General features: G+C 51.3%; 1 protein-coding gene across 1 annotated transcript; it reads left to right on the top strand.

Annotated features, from left to right (window-relative positions):
- The first annotated feature begins 9,170 nt into the window (after window positions 1–9,170).
- Window positions 9,171–14,270, top strand: SOWAHB (sosondowah ankyrin repeat domain family member B). The gene has a single exon (XM_069626328.1). The coding sequence runs from the start codon at window positions 9,840–9,842 to the stop codon at window positions 12,738–12,740; it is 2,901 nt and encodes a 966-aa protein (XP_069482429.1). The 5' UTR covers window positions 9,171–9,839; the 3' UTR covers window positions 12,741–14,270.
- Window positions 14,271–14,591: the final 321 nt, after the last annotated feature.

Raw genomic sequence — 14,591 nt, 5'->3', positions numbered from 1 at the left:
AGGAACCTACTGCAAGCTATTTATTCTTGCCCCTCCCCATGCAGTGGTATAACACTGCCTCTTCTTCTATCATCCTTAGTTCATTTTTCCATGATCAAGGGCCCTTCCATAAACCTGTAGAGGGGTGTCAGCACTATGAAGAGGAAGAGTAGCACTAGGAGTATTGATGATTACTGTTAAGTAATCCAGTCATTGTCTCCATGCTCTTGAATGTAACGTTCCTATGACAGACCACAGGGACCAATGTTATGCTGCTGCAGCACATCTGTAGTGAATACTGGACCTTATAGCACTCATACCAAAGGTGTTCACCAGTGGCCCGTCAGCATTTAGTCTAACTATAATGGTTAATAATTGTATTAGGATCTGCCCACATTCTCCATGCAAATCTCGTGCAGAAAACCCCCTGCCTGAACAGGCTTGGTGATCTCCCGCCCCTGTTGCTGCGTAGGTCACGGTGATCACCAACCAGATCCAGTGGTCAATGGAAACCATTTAGGCTTTCATGCTTGCCCCTGCAGCTTTCTATGTTACCAATAAAGTCCCAATCATCCTAATATTCTGTTCGTTTTGGGTACTCTAGCACTGTACTCTTAATTTCCAGACAATGCTGAGTCTCCTCCAGTGAAGGCATGACAGCAGATGATGCCACTTCCTGTGATGTCAAGTGGTGAAAGGTCATGTGCCACCACTACCTGTGATGTCACGTGGGTGTGGGGTCAAATGACATCACGTCAGGTGATGTCATCGGGGACGTCAAGGATCATGTGATGTCAAGTCCGCTACCACTGACATTTTGGTGAAATGACATCCCTGAGGATGAAGAATGCAAACATAAACAGTCATGACAGAAAGTCAAGTCAAGTTGATTTAGCATTTACAAACAGTCATTGGTAAGCATTTATAAAATCACACAGTGTTACTCCAGTAATATTAAAACTACAATATATACATGATCATAAGTTAAGATTGGGAGAAACCACAGATGAAACACTACAAATAGAATCCTTTCAAGGTACACACATACAGTACAAAATGTTAAAAAAGTAAGCGTAAGTCTGTTCCCATTGGAAAAAAGAGTAAGTGCTTTAACGGCAAGAGGTGTCAGGGTACAGAGAAAACCCAACTTGTCTATGCTTGTGAATGCTCCATAACAATCCAATTATCTGAACATGGCTATTTCTTTCAATAATTGGCAATATATTGTCTTACTGCATCCCGATTCCCTTGCTGCTTGCTTTAGGTTGCCAGACTTGACAAATTCTGCATCCTTAGCGTAGCTCTGTGTAAAGATGTAGCTACTGGCAACACAGTTCATTCTCATCAATCCGATTGCACAGTCATAGCCTCATTGCATATCTAACCCCTGGGACAACGAACAATATTCTCAAATACATTTGAGTGGTAGATAAACAGGGCAAATTGGGGAAAAGTGTGTGTTGGTACGCTGCAGCGTTACCTAAATCTCTCCACGGCATCAAACATTTACTAATGTCCTAGCGTCTAATAAGGAGGCCATGCTCATTGTTGGAGCCCTGTTGCAAGTCCCTGCAACGCTCCTCCAAAAGGTAGAATAGGCAAAGGAAACCTCCCCAATCTGCCCACAGGCCCTGTATCACTCAGGGGTGATGGTATACAGCCTCCTTTTTCACTCCTACATCTATCCTTACGGCTAGGCAGGGCACTTCATTGCAGGATATTTGGGGTTGGAAAAGCTTGGGAGAGACACAGGCGGAGGGGGATTGATGTGAAGTAGGAGGAATGTGGTTGGAGAGAGGTGGCCAGAGGAAGAGTGAGAAAGGGAAAGGAGGGCAACAGCATTACGAAGGTGGCGAGAGAAAACAGTAGGCGGTGTGAGGTGGCTGGAGGGAGAGTTAAAGGAGGAGATGGAGGTATAAAAAAGGTTGACGTCAAGGGAGGGGAAGAGGAGAGTTTTCAGAAGGAGGTTGGAAGGGACATCAAGAGTATAGATGAATGTGCTCAGAAGAACATCAAGGGCGAGGCAGAGAAGAGTGTTATGGAGGACTTTGGGAGAGGAGCTGAAGAAGAGAAGAAAAAATCCTCAGAGAGGTGGAGAAGTGTGTTAAGGAGGAGGTTGGAATAGGAATAGGAGTTGAGGAGAAAAGGACCAACAGAGAGCAAGCTGGAGGAGTCAGGCACACCCTAAAATTGAGGAATGTGAGTGGAGGTATCCTTCCCTGGCACGTGAGTTGCTTTAAACACCTCATTCAACTTCAGACATCGCAGTACAAATTTGCTGATTAGCCTGGCTACCCTCTGGTCCCTAGTTAACTGTCTGTTCACAATATTGACCACCACCTCATTGTCGATGTTAAAATTCACTTTCTTATTCTGCAACTCTCCGCCCCACAACTCCAGTGCCACTTGCAACGGAAAAAACTCCAAAAAGGCTCTGCTCCTCCCTCCTCCCTGCCACTGCTCAGGCTACTTTTCTGCACACCACTTACCCCTCCAGTACACTCCAAACCCGCCTGAACCTGCTGTGTCTGAAAAGCTGTGAACTTCCCATGCAACTGGGTCCGCCTGCAGCCACAATGACACTCCATTGAATTCTTCCAAAAATCTTAGCCAAACCGCTTCTGAAATCCTCACCTTGTGATGTGGATACTTTGCCTCCGGCATAGAATGTGCCATGTTCCTGCAAAAAGTGGGACCCGGGCCCACCACCCGACATGCGAAATTGAGATGCCCTACCAACCTCTGCATGTCCACCAGTTTCATTTTGTAGCCGCCATCGCCTTCTCCAGCAATGCTACAAGCCTGCTCACCTTGTCATCCGGCAAGCGTGAGGTCATGGCCACTGAATCCATCTCTATTCCTAAAAAAGACAAACCACCGCCGGCCCTTCAGTTTTATCCTCCGCCAATGGCACTTCCAAATCCTGCATCAATGTCTGAAAAACCTTTTTCATCCACTGACATTCCTGTTCTTTGCCTAACCCACTGATGAAAAGAAAGTCATACAAATAATGCAAAACTCCCTCAAAACCAGAACTGTAAGTAAAAACCCATTGCAGAAAGGAGCTAAAATGCTCAACCAATGCACATGAAACTGTGCAGCCCATTGGCAACGCTTTGTCATTGTAAATCTGACCCTCGAACTGCATCCCCAGCAAACAAAAATCCTCTGGATGCACCGGTAACAAACGAAAATCCACCTTGATATCACACTAAGCCATGAATGCACCAGGTCCTTCCTTCCTCACTGAGCCCACTGCCTGATCCGCACTGGCATAGGACACCCCGCAATCTTCTGGTGCAATGAAGTCTTTAACTGACATGCCCTCTGGCCATGATACATGAAGAATCAATCTAAATTCTCTGGCTGCTTTCTTAGGCACAACCCCTAAAGGAGACACCACCAAGTCACCAGCAAATCTGGAAACGGCCCAACCATTCTCCCCACCGCCATCTCCTTTCGCAACTTCAACCGTACCACTTCCAAATTCTCCCGAGCAGACCTCAAGTTTTCCACCGACCGTTGCATACTCGGACCCTGATATCCCAACTTAAAACCTTCACGAAGACCTTCTCCCAAGATCCTGGCCCCTTCCCTATCTGGGTAAAAACTGAGAAATTCCTCCACCATCTCCACTGGAGTATTGGCCTTTCCCCACAACTCCTTGCCCCACCCCACGCCCCCTCCCTCAGTCACCTGTTGCAAAGCATTGTGTAACGGGATGCCGTCCTGCACATCAGCTCCACTCGTGCCTAAATGTGCACACTGTTCTAGTGCAGCCCTCCTTATTAAATGCCCAGCATGCTGCTGATGACTGATCCCTGCCTCCTCCCCCTGCTCCATCGAAGGCTGGGTGACGAATGAAATGGCCGGTAAGGGATGGGTAAACTGCTTGCTGTATGCAGCGTCGGGTCTGGATGCCTAGGCGCCATCCACTGTAACCATAAATCCATATTGATCTCTCCCCATACCTCTTGGTTGTCCTCACCCATCCTTGCCCTAAATTCTTCAAATCTCACCAATGCAAACCCCCCAAAACTTGTAAAGGCCTCCTAATTACGTCCATATATTTTAGCAATGCTACACCTCTCAGGGAAATTTTCGCAATTAACACTAGTATATATTATGAATGCTGATGTCCAATTTTCAACTGTCACCGGTTCCCTTGGTCTTGTCGTTAACTCACGCTCTTCTTCTTTGGACCCTTCTTTTGCTCTCGCCTCCCTGTGTAAGAGTTTAAACACATCCACAAACTCCCCTGCCCATATTTTCTCTTTCGTCACCACCATCAGATGCACACCCAGTGGCTTTGAAATGCCAATATAAAGCATCTTCTTGGCCTTTTCTGTACTCTCACCTGCCCTTTCCGTAAGAACCTCCACCACCCCTTGGGTCACTGGCTCTGTGACCTTGTCTGTCTGTACTTCATCTGAGGGGACACTTCTCCCGCTCACCCTCACCTATGTCCCTGCGGCACGCTCTCCATCTCCCCCCGCCCCAATCCCTCCACTGTGTGTCCCTACCTAGTACCCAACCTGTCCCATGCTGCCGACCATTCCCTTTCTTGCTCAGCTCTTGCTGCCCTGCCGTCACCTAGCCGCGTCATCCTGGCCTCCACTCCTCCTTTCTTTCCTCAGCAGGCTCCTACTGCAGGGACAAAAAACACCAGCAGAGTCTCCAGGTCAATTTCCCCTTTTTCTTCTTCAACTCCTGTTACCCCGAACCCTATCTTCCCCTTCAAACCTTAAATCCCTCTGTACCTTTTTTCTCCCAAACAACTCTCCTTATCCCCCCAACTCAAACAATTTTCCTTCTCAAATCCATCCTCCCCCGCCATATACCATTCATGTTGCGACCGCACGCTCGGGCCAGGCAGATCCTCTTCGGGCGAGCACAGGGCGTCCACCCTGATGCTCCTGTGTTGTCTTCTCATCGGGGTCGCACCAACCCCTTCCTAAACTTCTCTTCTCATGCCAGGGGTTCCCATCTATACCCTGTGCTTCGTCGTGCTAGGGGCCGTACTGCACCCTCTAGACTATCTTCTTCCGCTTATCGCAGGGGCCACTCTCAAACCCTCTCCTTCCACCTCTTCTGCGACCACGGTGGCCGTGCCATTCCCTCTGTGTACCACACTACTTTACGGGGAGGTCACTCCATACCTTCCCCTTTTTCCTCTATTTTCTATTCACAGAAGATAGTGTTGTCCTCCTCCCCTCTGCACTCTTATGCAGGCATTTCCCACCTCGTCCCCTCTGCACCGCAGCGCTTATTCAGTCCAACCCAATCCTAACCTCCTCACCAATTTACCACGCACCCACCTCTGCCCCTAACTCCTCTCGCCCACCCCATCTGCTCCCAGCCCACAGCCTAACCCACTGCTGTCCGTTCCCCTACTCCTGGTTGCCCTCCTGGGTATATCCTTCCTACTCTCCCTGGCCCCTTTGTCCCATACCTCTCCCGTCCCTGCTGACGGGCTGCACTATCACTTTGAGAGCCCCGTCCGAAGCTGCTCTGCGCTGTGTTCTCTCCTCCGTGGGCTCCTTCCCACCCTTAACCTCCTGTACTGCTGAGCTTTTGATGCCCTGCTAATAATTCTAAGCATCTCCCTCAAAGACTGAGGGGGTCATTCCGACCCTGGCGGTAAGGGGTTAACGGCGCCGGTAAAGGTGCTGGAGCCGTCAACCGCTTACCACCTCTTTACGAGTTCTGCTCGCCGGAACCGCTAAGGATGCCTGGTTTTACCAGGACGCCTTAGCGGGTCCCGCGAGCAGCCCAGCATGCTAACAACGGGCCCGTTATTAACGGGCCCGTTGTTAGCATGCTCCCCATTCCCATTTGAACCCTATGGGGGCTCAAATGGGAATGAGAATGGGTTCCTTAAATGAGGAATTACCAGGCCCTCAAAAGTTGGAATGGCCCGGTAATTCCTCATTCAAGGAACCCAGACCCGGTACCCGGTAAGGGGGTAGCCATGCCGCTAGCGGCATGGTTACCTCCTACCGCATAATGACCCCCTGAGTGTCCGCCAAACCCCCTAGCCCAGGACCCTGTCCTGCCATCCTGCCCCAAGAAGGAACTGGCGCCCCTAATAAGGTCGACCCCCCACATCAGAAAAAAAAACAAGATTGACTTCTTAAGCACCCAGTGGGCTAAATCTTCCTGCTCCGAGCTTATTTCCTATATATGTTTTAATAGCCAGTACCCAAATATTTTCTCCAATCTGCGTCTCCTTTGTCTATAAATACCCCTGCTGGGATCCTTAAACCCCCAATAAAGCCTAACTGCTAGCTACCTGCCCACGATGAACCAAATGTGAATGAAACCCCCCCCCCACCCTCACATAGCAACCCCCCCCACCAAGGGCACCTAAACCGCCACACTGGGTAAAACCAAATATCCAGCCCGTCTTTTTTTTCTTTGTTCTTTTTCTACCCTCTCACCTTGACTACACCAAATATCCCCAGTAAACTAAAATTGCTCCATACCTGTTTGCTATTTCTTATATTCTTAATTAATTATTCTTCATTTATTAAATGTATTTTTTATTTTTATTATTTTTGTCTTCCTTATTTATTTAGTCCCCCACTGCAGCTCCCAACTCTCTCTTAATTAAAAGAAAGATCCAAGTGACCACACTGCACTGGCACTTGGTGGCTAAAATGCTCCCTCACAGGTTGAAGGGAAGGTATAACCTAACAGGCCACGCACCGCCCCCTTTGGCCACAACCGGCACTGCACTCTAACTGCATGATAAGGGAACTCTACACCATAGCAAACAGCCCGATACCCCGCTCTACCTTGCCCCAGACCCAAAGTGGCATAATATCCCGGATGCCCACAACCCCCAAGGGAAGCAGGAGCCGCACCACGCGCCCATACACCCTCAATCCCTGCAACGCAAGTGATGACCATGGAGAAACCAGGCCTGTGGGAGCAGACTCAAAGTCAACAAGGAAACAGACGAAGGGAAGAGACACGGGCCCCCAGAGAGCGACAGCCCTCCTCAAACGCAGAGCCGGCCTTAGGGGGAGGGCGAGCCGGGTGACCGCCCGGGGCGCCATGCCCCCCAGGGTGCCTTTTGCCCCGCCACGCCAGTTCGGAGGAGTCTTTCAAGGGCTCCCCCGAGCTGGCGTTGTGGGAGGAGGCACAGCAGGTGGCCTTTTACTGTAAAATGTGCCCGCGGCAGGGGGGTGCATTTAAATGCGCCCCTCTGCCGCGGGCACTTTTCACAAGAAAAGGCACCATTAGCCCCACACCACGCCAGCTCCAGGAGTCTTTCAAGGGCTCCCCCGAGTTGGCGTGGTGGCAGAAGGCGTGCCAGGCGCCTCATTGCCATTGAATGAACCCGCGGCGGTGGGCTCATTCAATGGCAATGGGGTGCTAACACGCCCTATTTAACCTCCTCGACGAAGAGAGGAGGTTAAAAAAACAAAAAGAAAAGTGGCCCCTCCTAGCCCCGCCCCCTTCCAGCCCGCCCCCTGTTAAACAGGTAAATGTGGTGCTTTATTTACAACAGCCACTAAAATCAAAAGCTGTATTTTTTAAAAAAATGTATTAGATTCCACCCGCCCAGCCAAAAACACCAATGCCCCAGGCCCCGTGCAGTACAAAGTACGGCACGATGGAGGGCCTGGGGGGTTAGGCGCAGGGTGGGGGAAACAGAACGGCGCGAAATACAAGGGGAGGGGCAGCCAAGCGGCGCCCCCACCCTCAGCGTTGCTAGGGAAACCCCACACGGATGGGGGAAAGGTGTGAGGAAAGCAACAGGGGGGCAGGAGGAAGTCCAGCCCCCCCCAGAGGGACAACAAAGGGCCAGGGGGGTATAAGTACCCCAAGGAAATGCAGGATGGGCACAACCAGGCAAGGAGCTCACCTCACTCGGGTAAGCTCCTAAGGCCTGGAAAAGGGGGAGAAGGAAACGTTTTGCCACCCAACCCACCCAGCAAAAAAAAAAAAAAAAAAAAAAAAGGCAAGGAAAGGAGACAGAACAAGGAACAGGAACGCCGAGTACTTTCTTCGGTACACGGTAGAAGAAAGTCGTAGGCGGCGGCACGTGTCCAGGAACGGATGCCCCAGGGTAACTAAGACGAGCCGAGGAGAAGGCTGGGCATCTACAACCCCTGGACACGAAGTGCCCAAAAAGCGAGTTGGTGTTATTCTGTGTTTGTTATGATTATTATTTGGTGTTATTTTCTGTAGAAAATAAACAAGCCTACGGCCTATAATTTTTCCACAAACAAAAAACCTGTCTGTACTATTCTTTCGGGGGAATAGGGTAATAGGAATAAGAGCGACGGGGGGCCCCCACTACTCAGCCTATGCCCTCACCCTCCAATCCCTCAGCCCCCTACCGACAATTGACGCCACCAGAAACAGGCCCAAGGCAGGGAATGCTCCGGAGCAGCGACCAGACAAATGCTATGTCTCCAACCGTTGCTTGCTCCCGAACCTTCCCTGCCCCCATATCTACCCCTGACAACGGCGCTCTAAACCACCCCGGGGAGACACGCTTGAGCATACCACCTGGGGCCCCGCTTTTCACCTAACAAATTGTGATCTCCGAGAAGGAACAGGAAAAGTCATCACTGTTTGGAAAACTGTGAGTCTGTGACGATGATCCCAACATTCCACTGTATACTCAGTGGTAAACTATGCACTTCTCCACCCCATGGATTCCACCTCCAGTACCCACTAGAGACTACTACCTGGCGACATTATTACATGGAACTGTGAAATACTGCATGGCCTTTGTTCCTACGAGATACCGCGATAATGGGTCTGTGAGTTTTGCTTGTGTGGCAGCCTAATTTTGAAATTCCCGTTGCTTTTATCTTTAAGCGTTATGATTAGTCTAACAGGCGTTTTTTCGTTCGGCGTACATTACTTCTCATGCGAGCGAGGTGTATTTCTGCTTGCTAAGCAGGGATGGCGCATTTCAGGCATCAGCTGACGCCTTGCCACCAGAGTCTCCTTTGTTCGCTCAATCCCATTCCCCTGAACATCTGCTTCAACTGTAATTGTGTGCACCTGCCAACCGCAAAGGGGGCGGGCGGGGAAGCAAAGAAAGTGGCAACGTGAAGTGCAGGGTGTGCGAGGTGAGGCACACACGTGCAGTTGTTGAAGGCCAGCCCCCTCACCTGGTTGGTCAAAACTCACGAATTTGTCACAGGTTGCGAATGGTCTCGGGCCGACTTGTTCTGGGCATCAAGAGACCACGTTTTAGTGGGGCATCCGCGCGAAAGTTTCCAGTTGCGCGTAGACACACACACGAGCCACGGTTACAATTGATTTCACCATCAAAATCAATGCGCTTGCAGACGCATTGCTCAGTTGGAAAGCGTGTGGAGGTGGAGAAGTAACACCGGGAGCACCCGTTCTGCAGGTCGGAGAGGACGACCGAGAGCCTTCCCAGGCGAGGAATGTCGGAGGCGGGGAGACAGATGCACTTGCTGGACCCACGCATACGCCTTGCTGCGCACAGCGAGAGGGCACTCGAGCCCGGTCTGCTGCTCACTCGCCTCCTGCACCTATCTCGGGGATTTGGGAGCCCGCATTCTTTGCAAGGATAAGGCGGGATGAACGCACCTACCGCCCGGCCGGGGTCAGGCAGGAATGCACAGGACTGGGCGGCGCTGCCCAGCAGCAGAGGGGCGGGGTGCACGGTGCACACACCTAGCCCCGTCGCCGTGATTGCGCCAGGCTGGCCCGGGGAGGTGTGAGTGACAGTGTGGGCGGCCGCGCGCAACCTTTGCCTCCCTTCAGGAGGAGAGGAGGGCGGAGACGCAGGTGAACAGCAACTTCCCAGACAAGTTAACAGGGCGCCCTGCGGCCGGCGGTACCATGACCCGGGCAGCGCTGTGATGGCCGGGGCGCTCAGCCAGGAGGAGGTGCTGGACTTCCTGTGCCGGGCCGGTGGGCGGGCGACCAATGCCGCACTGCTCGGCCACTTCGCGCGCTTCCTGCGGGACCCGGCGTTGCCCCCCGAGGTGCGGCTGCGGCACCGGGATTGCTTCAAGCGCTACGTCAACTCGGTGGCCGTGGTGCGGCAGGAGTCTGCGCCCGGGGCTGCCCCCTCCAAGGTGGTAGTGCTGCGGGCCCGGTACCGCGACCTACTGGGGGAGGAGGAGCCGCCCGACGCCGCAGGGGAACCCCCACAGCTCGAGGGAAGCTGGGGCCACACGGACTCCGAACTGCAGCCCCCCACTGACCGACCGTCAGAAGCACCCCGCACCTTCACTGCCGCCTACGAGTCTGAGGGCAGCAAGAGCCACGCCTGCCTCGGAGGGCAGCAGCAAATAGCCTCCCACGCCGGCTACCCCACGATCCAGCATGGGATTCAAACGAAGGTTTCCGGGGAGCAACATCTCGACACAAGTGGGATACCAGCAAACTGGCCGACTAAGCAGGTGTCCCGTGATCTAGGGTCCGTCGGCTCTTCTGTAGAGGTCCTCTGTCCATATTACCCCTCACCTTTAGGGGACAAGCCAACGCCAGCACCAACACCTGCGAGGAGGGATAACTGTACCCCCACCAATCCACCATTGCCTTCACCTTTAGGTGGCAACTCCCGGCTATATCCTCTGTCTATAGGGAGCGATTCACCATGCCATCCAGCTGCTGGGGATACCCCTCCACCGTTCCCATCGCCTATAAAGGACACCACTCAACCATGCTGCCCATTGTCATTTGGGATCTCTCCGCCACACCCTTCTTTTGTGGGTACCCCTCCCTGCTCCTCATCTTTAGGGAGCTCATCTCCACCATTCGCACCTCCTTTAATGGACCCACTTCTCTGCCCTGCATCTTCAAGGGTCACTTCCCCATCAACCCCTCCTCGCTTAAGAAACACATCTCCTGGCCGTGCATTTGTAGGGGTCAGCTCTCCTCCGCGCCCCTCATCTTTAAGCCTCCCTTCTTCACCATGTCTTCCTCCCTTCAGTGCGAACTCCCCAAATGCAAGGTTATCCTCGCCTCCCAACCACCCAAATGCAAGGTTATCCTCGCCTTCCAACCACCCAAATGCAAGGTTGTCCTCTCCTCCCAACCACACTGCTTTAAAAGGCCCCTCACCAACATCCCCATCTTCAGGAACGATCTCTCCACCTTTCAGGGGGACCCCTGTTTCTTCAGGGGCAACCTCTTCATGTGGTCCTCCGTTGGAGGCAACCTCTCCAGGTCTGCTTTCATCCCACACCCATTTTCCCAGGCCTATTTCAGGGATCGTTAATTCCCAACTTCCGCCATCTATAACTGTCTCTCCACCTTCAAAGGGCACCCCCGAAACATTTACCCCATCTTCGGGGAGCAGCTCTCCAACCATAGAGGGCAGCTCCTTGCCAATTCCTCCGTTGGACTTGTACATACCACTGAGGGAAGAGGAGTGGCTACCAGTTTATCCACCACCCTTTTTAAGCAGCCCCCCTATTCTTCCCGGAGATGGGCAGGAGAATGGCTGGTGGGGGCATCTGCCTGTCTTCAAGAGCATCAGATCTCAGCTTTCGCTGCAAGACCTGGATGATTTTGTGGAACAGGCAACCAACGAAAGCGACGACAGCGACGGCAGTAGCGGAACGGACTCCAGTGCAATGGAGAAGTATCAAGGAGAAACTGGCGTTAGCCCCGCTACCACGGGATGGGTTGAGAAATGCACCCAGGAATCCAGTGAAACGCAGTGGCATGATACGTATTTGGGCAAATCTTCTGATCACACTTTCAAGGAGCTCGCTGTCCTTGGCAGATTTGGTGAGTATGAAAGGACAACAGAAGCATGTGGAATGAAAATCAGGGAAGCGCCAATTACTGTGTATAGAACTTCCGGGGCTTTCCTGCAGCCCACTGTACCTCTGATGGCCCGTACAAGCCAGCAACTTATGAGAAGTGAACAATTGCAACACAATGCGTCGTCTTCAGACGATGAAATACTTGAACTGGAGTTTAGGAAGGAGAGTAGACTCCCATCAAACATCACAACAAGGATGTCACTTTTTACCCCATCACCAATCTTGGATTTAACATTGGCATCGGTGCCTATTGACCCAAAGCGCATAGCCGCAGACTCTGCCTGGACTGCTCGAAAGCAAGTGTTTGAGTGTGGTCTGTCCAATGAGGTGGCGGGTTCAGAATCCAAAAGGGTTTCCAGCCATAGGTCATCCTCTCTTGTGCCTCTAGATCCAAGGGAACATGAGTGGATCGTTAAATTGGCGTCTGCCTCGTGGATGCAAGTGCATGGCTTGTTTACAGAAGACCCTCAAATGGCTTTACGCAGGGATTTCATTTCTGGCTATACAGCTCTTCACTGGATTGCCAAGCATGGGAACTGCCGGATGTTTCTAAACCTTTTGTCAGGCGCTGATAAGGCTGGCATTAAACTGGATGTGGATGTGAAGTCTACTGGCGGGTACACCCCGTTGCACTTGGCTGCAATCCACGGGCATGAGAAGGTCATCAAACTCTTGGTAGAGAAGCTGAAGGCAAAGGTTACTGTGCGGGATCACAGTGGCAAGAGGGCCTGGCAGTATCTCTGCAGCACAACCACGGGAGAAGTGTGGCAGCTTCTGGGGGCACCCAAGGGCAAGACTATCTTTCCTGTCTGTTCCTTGCCCGCTATTGCCCCCGCTGCCAAAAGCACAAGGAGTCACGATGCACTGAACAAAGTGAGCAGGAAAACCTCCCTAGCGGCCTTCCTGAAACCCCAGCACCTCAAGTGGAAATCCACTTATCACGGTAACCGCCCTCCCCTCAAGGAAGTGCACAGCGATTAAGAACGCTTTTTAAGGACTGGTGGTCGCGTTTTAGCAAATTTAAGCATAATGTACCATGTTCACGACACGCACGTATGCTGGCTGACTTCCACCCATTGGTCGGGCAGCGGCCTGCTCTAGCTACTGAGTGACCAATGAGAAAACCAAGCACATCCGAGCAAGGCTCCAGTAGGGCCACCCAACCCGCTCTACTTTGGCCCACTTTGCTAACGTTCCAATGCAGTTGGCATTTACTGCACTGTTTAAATTCCAAGGCAAGTCTGGAGAATATGCTTCTTGTGGTAAACGTTCTGTAGGATGCAGAAATGTGGTGAATAGTTGGCAGGGGAAAGGGTGGGGGAAGGGAATGGGTGACAGGCCAGAGAGCATGTCATTGGTATACATTAATTTGCCCAGAAAGGACAGATCTTAGCCTTTTTAAGACAATTGATTAATGCCCTCACATTGAAACGAGATTTTCTCATTCCTCGTGGCAAAGCACAGCAAACCAACTGCATGGAAGAGAATGATGTATTTAGCATGTGTGAGACTTTATGCAATTATCGCAGATTATCAAATGAGGCTTTGTTTTTTTTTTTTTGCACCTGCTGTGCAAATTGTTTGGCCTCTGCAAACCGTTCATGCTAGCTAATGTAGAAAAACATTTTTCTGAAGTGCCTTATTATTTTGGGAGGGTGTGGGGGGGACGCTCTTATCTCATTGTTTATGCAAAATGCTCAACTGTACTTTATTTCAAGAAAAAAGAATGGAATGCTGTACTGGTCTGCTGGGGTGGGTGAGACAGGCTCTCGTGTGTCTGCAGCCTTTGGCCGTCTATAGGTTTTAGATTGCAACTCCCATCAGCCCGAGCCAACACAGTTCAGGTGAGTGATCATGGGAGTTATAGCCCAAAACTATCTGCAAAGTAAGAGGTTGCAGCCCCCATGACATGTCCCCCAAACTGCCTGCGCAGCGCGAGCCATGCAAGCCCCCATGGACAGTGCAACACCAGAGCCGAAGACAGGATTGTCTAGTCTGGCCTGAAGCTAATGTAGTTGGGCCCAGCGCACTGATATTACCATCTGTAAATTGCCATACAGTGCTGCTGAGTGTAGGCATTTACAGCTTTTGGGTGGGCCTTGCCCGCTCAGGCCCTACCCTGTCTACGCCACTGTGTAACGTGCAGGAAGGGGGCATCTTGGCATGCTTTGCCCATGTGCTGCCTGCCTTTGTCTTTACACTGTGGGTAGTTTGATGGCCTTGGATAGGTTGTCTTCTATCAAGATGCGTGGGCACCATCGCGCTTCGTAGGTGGCAAACTTGACAATTAGAACGCTTTGAAATTTGCACTAAATTTGTTGGCAATTAAGCTCAAAGTAATCCATGTCTTCCTTTCCCATGTGCTAACAAATCTATTTATAATTATGTTTCACGCGAGCTCGCGGAAATGCGAGCCTGGTGAACACTTGTCCTTGTGTTTACATGCAGGGTGCAGACAACTGAGCAATAGCAATGCTAGAGCCATGTGAATAAAACTCATTTTTTTTTAAACGACTGCTTTATTTGGGTTATTGTATGGGATAGTCCCTTGCTTTGCAGGTTTGTGTCTTGGCACACCAGTGGGCTTGGCCAAGCTGGTCTAGCTGGCAGAATCTGTTCTTCTTGCTTCGAAGTTTTTTCCTAGCAATTGGACGTGCTTCTATGTTTGACAATGATATGGTCCGTGAGCGGTTTCAGTAAACCAATGGAATGCACCAGCCATGCTAATAGCAACTACCAGGATTATCAGTCCTGCAACGTTCTTTCTTGCAAATTCCTTTCTCTGTCGTGGTTCACTCTAGTTCTTTGTATTTCCCACGTTACAACAAAGGT

Source organism: Ambystoma mexicanum, chromosome 6p (genome assembly GCF_040938575.1).
Source record: "Ambystoma mexicanum isolate Mex_15411 chromosome 6p, UKY_AmexF1_1, whole genome shotgun sequence".
Lineage (NCBI taxonomy): Eukaryota > Metazoa > Chordata > Amphibia > Caudata > Ambystomatidae > Ambystoma > Ambystoma mexicanum.
The sequence above is the reverse complement of the archived record's forward strand: the minus strand, read 5'-3'. Positions and strand labels throughout refer to the sequence as shown.

Excerpts from the sequence above, each read along its gene's own strand:
- SOWAHB (XM_069626328.1), top strand. The coding sequence starts at position 9,840 with ATGGCCGGGGCGCTCAGCCAGGAGGAGGTGCTGGACTTCCTGTGCCGG.